Source organism: Mandrillus leucophaeus, unplaced genomic scaffold (genome assembly GCF_000951045.1).
Source record: "Mandrillus leucophaeus isolate KB7577 unplaced genomic scaffold, Mleu.le_1.0 Scaffold21, whole genome shotgun sequence".
Classification (NCBI taxonomy): Eukaryota; Metazoa; Chordata; class Mammalia; order Primates; family Cercopithecidae; genus Mandrillus; species Mandrillus leucophaeus.
The window spans coordinates 745,675-754,431 of record NW_012102143.1 but is presented as its reverse complement, the minus strand read 5'-3'; the positions used below and the strand labels follow the sequence as shown (position 1 = coordinate 754,431).

At 62.6% G+C, this 8,757-nt stretch overlaps 1 protein-coding gene across 1 annotated transcript in view; it reads right to left on the bottom strand.

Annotated features, from left to right (window-relative positions):
• Window positions 1-2,222: 2,222 nt before the first annotated feature.
• Window positions 2,223-8,757, bottom strand: part of DIS3L2 (DIS3 like 3'-5' exoribonuclease 2) — a 389,257-nt gene continuing 382,722 nt past the window's right edge. The window contains exons 17-21 of the mRNA XM_011980219.1: window positions 5,245-5,392; window positions 4,708-4,838; window positions 4,472-4,576; window positions 3,335-3,436; window positions 2,223-2,733 (exon numbers count right to left, since the gene is read on the bottom strand). Of these exons, the coding sequence (XP_011835609.1) occupies window positions 2,566-2,733; window positions 3,335-3,436; window positions 4,472-4,576; window positions 4,708-4,838; window positions 5,245-5,392 (654 nt within the window). The 3' untranslated portion in view covers window positions 2,223-2,565. The remainder of the gene's footprint in view (window positions 2,734-3,334; window positions 3,437-4,471; window positions 4,577-4,707; window positions 4,839-5,244; window positions 5,393-8,757) is intronic.

Sequence of the window (8,757 nt, the reverse complement as noted above, 5' to 3'; positions counted from 1 at the left end):
CCGCCACCCCAGGCTGCCTGATCCCAGTTCTTTCCTGAGGTCCTTCCTAACAGGAACTGGGGAGGCGTCAGTTTCTCTCCAGGAGGGTGGCTTCAGTTCCTTCCCCAGGCCGGGCCACCGCCTGCGTCATCTTCCCCTGGGTCCAGGGAGCCGGCACTGACCCTTCAGGGTGGAGAACACATTCACGGGCCTCTGAGCGTCGCCAGCCCCTGGTCATGGGATGAGGTTGGTGGTGTCTACCTCTCCCTCCCTCCCCCACGGTGTCTCCTTGAGGAAAAGACAGAGTCTCGCTCTGTGCCCTGGGCCCTGGCCGGCAGGTGCTGTGGGACAGCCCAGGGAATGGCCAAGTCCTCCTGCAAACGAGGGTCGGTGCCTGGTCACTCTTTTTGTTGAGTCCTTTTAGCGAGGGGCCATATAAGAGGTTGGGCCCCCAGTGGACCCATGGAGAGCCATCCCGTGAATATGCAGCACTGAATTGAGTCAACCACGTTCCTTAAAGGAGTGAACACAGACGCGGGGCTCAGCATGACTGACGTGGGGAGAAGGCTGGGCCGTCTTCTCTGAGCTCTGGGTAGGGTGTGGGTGGGGGCGGCCTGGGCCTGACCCAGGCCCTGGTTGGGCACAAAACTGCCATGTCACTGTAGGCAGAGACCTGAACTGACTCTCGTGGATACGATTTCCACTTCCCCAGATGGGGTGGGGTGGGCTGGGCTGGGGCTGCCATGGCTTCCACGGCTCCAGGGACCTGCCATGCTCTGGGGCCAGCAGGGAAGGCGAGGCTGTCTGAAGAACCTTTGAGCCCAGCATCTTCTTCCCAAACAAGTCCAGGCAGCAGGAACCCCCTTGTTCACCCCCCTGGCTACTCCTCACTGGGGCCTGGGGGCGCTGGGGCACAGGGACAGGTGTCCGTCCAGGTCTGTGCTGCCTGTGAGGGAATAGCTCCCAGGCTTCATGGGAGGCCCTGGGGGACAGGGTCAGCCTGGCCTGAGAGGCTCAGAGAGGAACTTGGCCACTGCTCCTCAGAGGGTGGGCAGCGTAGAGGGGAGGGGAAGGGGCTGGGATGTCTCCTGTTTGGGGCTCTCACAGTCAGGCTGCCTGGGGCAGGGCAGCACCCCACAGCCTTCTACACCCCAGCACCAAACCCCCAGACGCTCACTTGTCTGTCCCTGCAGATACTTGGCTCCAGGAGAAGGTTCTGGGGGCAGGAACAGATGGGGTGACCGTGGCCTCTGGGACATCTCGGGGGTGGCAGGACGCACAGACTGAAGGCTGCCTGAGGTGGCTGAGCTCTGGAGGAGGGAAAGGCTCCGAGGGCAGGTGCGGGGACGTCTTTGGTCGCCTCCCACAGCCAGCCCCATCTGACGGTGGCAGAACAAAGGCAGCCGTGCCCAGTCACCGTCGTTCAGGTGCTGCGAGGCACTCTGACAAGGGACCCGATTGAGTGTTTCTTTGAAGAAAATTCACTGTAACCAGATCAAATGAGCTTGTTAATCCAGACACCCCAGGACATGGTGCGGGGGAGCAGAGGCCGTGCTCACCGCGGCTTTCATCCTAGTTTCTGGCAGCTCTCGGGGAAGCCAAGCCACGGAGCTTCCCCCATGGAGGGGGAAGGAGTGCAGGCTGGGGTCGGGCTGGCTGGGGAAGGGACTGCCCAGTGGCCGGCCAGCTCTCCCGGGGACCCGAGGCAGGTGGGATCCGTGGGTACTCGGGACACTGGGTGGGCAATGGGGCCAGGCTGTGTCACCAGGAGCCGGTTTCCCCTCCTGGTTGGGAACCCATTTGAGGGCCCTCCTCCCCTTCACCAGGCCCAGGCCAGCTTCTCTGTCCAGCCTCCCTTAGTGCTGCCAGGGCACCAACTCACACCAGAGCCGGGCACAGGGCCTCACAGAGTGCTGCTTGAGGAACTGCGGGGAGACGGTGTTGCAGGACCCATGACCCCCACCAGGCCCTGCAGCGCTGGTGCAGGAGGAAGTGGGGGCAGGGTGACGGGGGTGCTCTCAGCACTAATTCCTGCATACTAATTACATTTTTAATCAGGCAGAATGAGACTCCGGCATCAATCTGCCAGGCAGCCAGCTCTGGATCGTGCTGGAACTGACAGGAAGGTTCCGGGCGGTGACATCGGCTCAGCAGTGAGGTGTGGAGCCTGAGCTGTGTCCCTTGCCCTGGGTGCAAGGGGCATTCCACTGCCCAGGCTTCCCAGAGGTGCCCCACACACCAGATGGCACTCCACACTTGATTTTATTCTGTGACACTGATTTGCAGAAACCCCCCATTTCCTGGGCAGAGGAGGGCAGTAGGGCCCAGAAAAAAGGGGGGCCGGCCTCCCAGGAGGACTGGGGCCCGCTCTGCTGGGGTCACTGCTGACCAGGCCTCAGCCTTCCTTCCAGCCCCACCCTCTCCCCTGCAGTTTGTTTAAAAGTTGAGCTGTAAAAATTAAATAAAAGTAAAAACAAACCCCTGAGTTGTTAAAAACCAAATTAAAAATCCCCCTCTGTGTCAACAGGTCCTGTTCCTAAAGCCAGTGTGGCAGGACAGGCAGGTGGGGCAGGCGGCTGGCAGAGCTCAGCTGGTGCTTGAGTCCTCGGGCTCACCATCAGACTCCTCCTCCTCCTCCTCCTTCTCAGGGCCCAGGTGGCCGTGGGTGTCCGGCCGCTTCAGGATGGCGCTGTACTTGAGGGCTGTGGACTCTGCCCGCAGGACCACCTCCACCAGGCTGAAGATGGTGATGACCTGTGCAGAGCCCGGCCGTGAGGGGACAAGGACGGCAGGGCCTGATGTTGAGGCGCAGCTCCGCCTCCATCCCTGCAGCAGGACCCTAGGCCCCTCCTTTGGCCTCTGGAAGCCTCTGCTTGCCTGTCTGGAATGGGGGTCCCCTCCAGGAAGAACGCTCTGGGTCAGCGCAGAGCTGGGGAGTCAGATGCATCCTGAGCACTCCCAAGGCTTATGAAACACAACCTGGGGGCCCGGGTCCACCTTCAGGGCACATTGTTGGTGAAAATGGTTCCAGAAAATTTCTTGCTTGTAAATTCATAGCTTTTATCAGGTTCTTAAAAGGACCCCAGAAGGCCAGCAGCCCTGCATTGGAGGGACAGGCAGAGCCCCGCCTCTCTCTCCACTGTGGTTGCCCCCAAGGAAGGGAAGGTGGTGCCAGAAAGCAGGACCCTCAAGAGGGGTCTGGGTAAGCCAGGAGGGCCTGCAGGCCCTGAACCCCACCGGGAGGCTGCAGTGCTGGGGGAGCCCAGGGGACACAGATGAGGGAATGAGGGGCACCACAGGAGGCAGGAGAGGGGTCATCAGGACTTGGGGAGCTGGGACACAGAGGGGTTCTGACCTGCTGTGCTGGCTCCTGCTCCATGTCCTCAGGCTCCCAGACCAGCGTGAGCTCCGGCTTCTTTCCCACCTTCTGGAAGTGGTGGGACCGCAGGGCCAGTGCCTGGAGTGCAAACACCAAGCCTCAGGCTTCAGCTCTGGGTGCTGCTGCCTGGCCTTCCACCCTGGAGGGCTTCAATGCTTGGAGGCGGCCCTCAGTCCTCGGGCCTGGCCCACCCCTGCCTGGCTGAAGGGAGCTTCAGGGAGGCCCTGCCAGGCCACCTGTGGCTGAGGCAGCAGGTGAGAGTGACCAAGGGCCAGGGGTGGGGACTGGGAAGGCCCGTGGCTCTGCGTGCTATTGTGGGCAAGTGGTGGGGGCGTCCAGGGCTGACTGCACTGAGGTGGGGACAGAGAACTGTGGCGGCAGAGCACTGCGCCCCCTGCTGGTGCCATCTGTCAGTGCAGGCAGGGCTGGGCCCACTGCAGGGTGACCTAGGCTTGAACTTCAGGACACAGAGTCCCGAGGGTCCGCAGGGGGACTCTGTCCTTCCTCTTCTGCCCAGCTCCAGGTTAGGAACACCACGTTTACTGCACACAACGGGCTGGACACTGTACTCCCAGGGCACTCTGGATGTTAGGAAATTCAAAGCCAGGCACAGGGGCCAGGTGGTGACCTGCAGACCCCAGGGCCAGCTGGAGCCAAGCCCCTAAGGTGGCGTTAGGACAGGCCCACGTCCCCTTGGAGAGAACTGTGAATCAACAGTCGCTCAGGGCAGGAGCCAAGCCAGGGACAGCTCTCTTTCTTGTCTTCAGGGGACAGTTTCCAGAGCGGCCAAGGACCATTCTCTGGCCTCTCATTCCTTCACATTCCTATAAACACGGTCCCCAAAGCCTGCACACCCTGCCGAGCTGTACTAGCCATGGAGGGGCCTGATCTCTGGTTCCTGGGTCCTTGGGGAAGGGGGCCAGGACTGACCCTGGACCTGGAGCCAGCATCCCAGGCAGGAGAGCTGGGTGTCTCTGCAAGGTCCATCAGGTGGGCTTTGTGCTAGGGCTGGGGGAGCGGGGGGTGGAGTGTGACCCATCACAGCCTGTACCCCTCCAGTGTGGGATGGCTTGGGCTGCCCCGCCCGCCCCTGGGCTCTCCCAGGGCACTCACGTTGCAGTAGATGCGCTTCTGCACGCCGTAGCGCAGCACCAGCACGTCAAAGGCTTGGTTCAGGACGCCCATCACCATGGCTTCTGACTCCAGGGGGCCACTCTCCTGCAGGGACAGTGCTGCAGCCATGGCACCTCCTGGCACTGCCCTGGGCTTCTTGAGGCCTCCTGGTGAGTAGGTGCCCAGGAGGGTCGGGAGCCAGAGGGAGGTGAGGGGCACCAGGCTGGAGGGCTCACCTTGACCAGAACGGCAAAGAAGAGACCGGTGCTGAGCTCCTGCACGCGCTTGGACGCCATGCGGCGGTCATTGCAGTGGTCCGCCTGCTTCTGCAGGGTATCGGGCGCCATGTCTAGTTGCTCCCTATAGCCTGGGAAGAGGGGGCAGGGTGGTGGGCGGTGCTGTATGGGGGAGTAGGCAAGGCATGAGGGTGGGAGCCTGGGGGGCTGGGAAGAGCTATGGTTGGGGGATGGGCTGCATGCACCCCCGGCAACAGATTAGGACCCCAGCACCCAGCTCCCAGGGCAGCAGAAAGTGGCCCTCTGAGGTCAGCGCCCTCCTCCTGGCCGTGTCCAGGGCTGGCTGTGGGCCCCAAGCAGCTTCTGCGGCACCGGCCCGTAGGGAGTTTCCAGATCAGGCTCCCCTGTGCTTGGGTTGCCCGACCCTTGGACCTCCGCGGTCACGGCAGAGTGGTCTTGGGCCACCGAGCACCCGCTGTGAGGATGGGCAGCCCTGAGCTGGCCCAGGTCTGCCCTGGCCCCAATCACATCCCTCACCTAGCGCAGCAGCCAGGAGGCGGTGCACCAGGACATCGGCAAAGCGGCGGATGGGCGAGGTGAAGTGTGTGTACAGGGGCACGTTGAGCGCGTAGTGCCGGAACTGCGCCGGGTCCTGCAGCAGCCCCGAGCAGAAGTACAGTGCCATCTGCGGGACAGGATGGGTCAGAGCCTGGCCAGGCCAGCTGCCCGGCCAGGCGCAGAGGGCCGGCACCACCCACAGCCTCACTGTTGGCAGCGGTGTGTGCACAGACCTGATGGGCTGCTGGCTGCTGAGTGAAGCCAGGGAGGACTGGGGCCACGGCCCTTGCTGCACAAGGGGACCCAAGGGGAGACCAGGAGGCTGGGCAGAGCCCATGGGTGCCCAAGTCCTTTTCAGGAGACAAATCTGGCCTACCTGGGCCTCCCAGATGCCCTCAAGGTGGCAGCACTGAGAATGGGCTGGACAGGTCCACCCTGCTGAGGACCAGAGAGCCAGGAACCCCCAGGACGCTGTCAGGTTAGGGGGCATGAGCTGAGCCTCCCAAGTCCAGTCCCTGCTGAGTTACTGCTGAGCACCACCAGGAGGGAAGAGTCTCTGGCCTACCCTTCCCCAGCATGGGGCTGGGGCGGCTACCATCGCCAGGAAGAAGGAAGAAGAAGAAAGAAAGGTAAGGGAGGAGGAAGAGGTGGTGGCATCGAAGTACGAGGAGGCGGCGATGGTGGAGGAGAAGGAGGAAGAGGAGGAGGAGGATGTGGTGGTGGCAGAGGAAGAGAAGGAGGTGGTGGTGGTGGAGGAGGAGGAGGAGGCGGCGACGGTGGAGGAGGAAGAGGAGGAAGTGGCGGTGGAGGTAGATGATGAGGAGGAGGAGGCGACGGTGGAGGAGGAAGAGGAGGAAGTGGTGGTGGAGGTGGATGATGATGAGGAGGAGGAGGAGGAAGAGGAGGAAGTGGTGGTGGAGGTGGATGATGAGGAGGAGGAGGAGGAGGAAGAGGAGGAAGTGGTGGTGGAGGTGGATGAGGAGGAGGAGAAGGAGGAGGAAGAGGAGGAAGTGGTGGTGGAGGTGGATGAGGAGGAGGAGGAGGAGGAGGAGGAGGAGGAAGTGGTGGTGGAGGTGGATGATGATGAGGAGGAGGAGGAGGAGGAAGAGGAGGAAGTGGTGGTGGAGGTGGATGAGGAGGAGGAGGAGGAGGAAGAGAAGGAAGTGGTGGTGGAGGTGGATGATGAGGAGGAGGAGGAGGAAGAGGAGGAAGTGGTGGTGGAGGTGGATGAGGAGGAGGAGAAGGAGGAGGAAGAGGAGGAAGTGGTGGTGGAGGTGGATGAGGAGGAGGAGGAGGCGGCCTGCAGTTTTGTTGCACCAGGGGCTGCAGACAGTGTCTGCTGGAGACAGAAGCAGAAGCCAAGGAGCCTGTGGGTCTTTGTTCAAGGAGGCAACGTCCATCCTCCCACCTGGCCAGAGTGGGAGGAGGGAGAGAAAGCCCAGGACCCCCTGCCTTGTGCAATACAGGCCTCAGGCTCCTGGGCGCTTCCTCTCTGGCCCAGGCCCACCTTTGGTCCGGGCCGTCCTCATCCCCTCTGGCACTGATCCTGCCCAGCTGAAGCCACACTTCACCCGGATACCTCTGTGCTCGCCAATACTCCACCCCACAGCAGCCAAGGGAGGCAGTTTCCAGCCTGTCAGACTTGGCCCTTCTCATCTCCAACCATCTGATCCTCCCAGGGACTGAGACACAGAGGGCGGAGTTCCAGAGGCCCTTGTGCTGGGCAGGAGGCAGGGCTGGGACAGGGAGATACCCAGAGTCTCTAGGGACCAGCACACAGCCCGGCCCAGCTGGGGCCACAGTCACTGAAGCTGCTTGCCCTGCAGTCCCTCAGTTTTCAGGGCTGGGTGTCAAGGCCAGTGCTGCTGCCTGGGAGCGAGTGAACGGGTTCCTTGCAGAGGTCCAAGGTCACTCCGGTGTGTCTCGCTGGTTCCCTTGCTCCCTGGCTGCTGTACACACTCACCCTCCTGTGCCCTTGGCCAGACAGCCAGCTCCCATTACTCTGTGCACACGGGCCCTGGAATCCAGGGCGCAGCTGGCGGTGACCTGCTCGGCTCCCTAACTCCACTTCCCTTCCAGCACCTGCTGGGCCCTGGGTTAAGTTGGGGGCAAGTCTCCGGGGGAGGTGGGCATAGCCTCCACTCCCAGACACATCTGGGCTTTGTTCTCAGCGGTGGCCCAGTTCCCCAGATGACCTGGGTGACGTTGAAGAAGGGCCCTGGCCCCTCCTGGCTGGTGGAGGTGGCTCAGGGTCAGGTGGGGACCATGGCTTTCCCACAGGCCCAGCCGTCCCTGGGACAGCCCTGGAGTCCTGATGCAGAAGCCCACTGGGGACTGTGTGCCCCCTCACAGCTTTCTGTGCTCTCTGCTGCTGCCCTGCCCTGTCCCCACCGCAGTTCCCGGGGCCGAGGAACAGGAGCACGGCAGACCTTCTGGTGACTCGCTGCCATCAGATTCCCAGGCAAGGGCGCCTCCGAGCTCCCTGGCAGGCGAGCCAGGAGAATGCAGCCTTTTCAGGCTCTGGCTGACTCCGGAGCGGCTCTGATCCCTGGAACTCCAGCTTGGCTTGTACCTCCTTGAAGGTGATGGCATTAGAGGCAGGGGCATGGGAGGGGCCCTAGCAGGGCAGAGCCAGAGGCAGTTCTGGGACTCAGGGGTTGCTGTGCCTTCTCTGCCAGGCCTAAAGCCACTGGAGTGTAGAACACAGACAGCCCCGCAGGCACAGCCCAGCCCCTCTCAGCTGTGGGTGCCGTAGGTGCTTGGCTGGGCAGACACTTGTGACGGGGGGCAAGTCAGGGCGGCCAAGCCCAAGCAGGCCCTGATGGCTTCAAACCCAGCAGAGCTTGAAGTGTCAGAAAATAAATCCACTGGGGTCAGCTGAAGCCATCCAGTTCTTGAGAACAGACTGAATCTGCTGTGTGACCAAGCCCCTGAAATACAGCCTGCCCCTGCCCCTGGGCTGGGCTGGGGCCCAGAGCTGACTCATCAGCACCCACTGCTCCCGCTGGCCCGAGGGTCCTCTGGGGTCCTGGTCCCAGGATGCACAGGTGAAGCTCAGCCTTGGGGGCTGTGACAGGCGTCCCAGAGCAAGCCCAGCTGTCCACCCTACAGGCTGCCACCTCCCTGCAGGCCCAGGCCTAGGCCCACGGCCAAGTCTGCTTCTTTCCCACACTGGCCAGAGGCTGACAGCTGGTTCTGGACTCCACATGCAGGGGTGGAGGCTGTGGAGTGTTCCCTGGGACAGGAAGCCACACGGGACCCTGTCTCTCCTCCAGGACCCCAGCCTGACAGGAGGTCTCGGTAGCCCCTCAGCTCTAAGGCATGTTGTCCTTGAGCAAGTCTGAGCAGGAGGCAGCGGTTCAAACTCAAGAGGCTCAGGGTGCCCCCTCCTAGGTGCTGCCTGGGGTCGGCCTCCTCTCCCACCCTCCGGCAGAGGAGGAGCAGTCCCGTCCACCCAGCCATGTCCAGAGCAGGACAGGAACACTGGTGGGC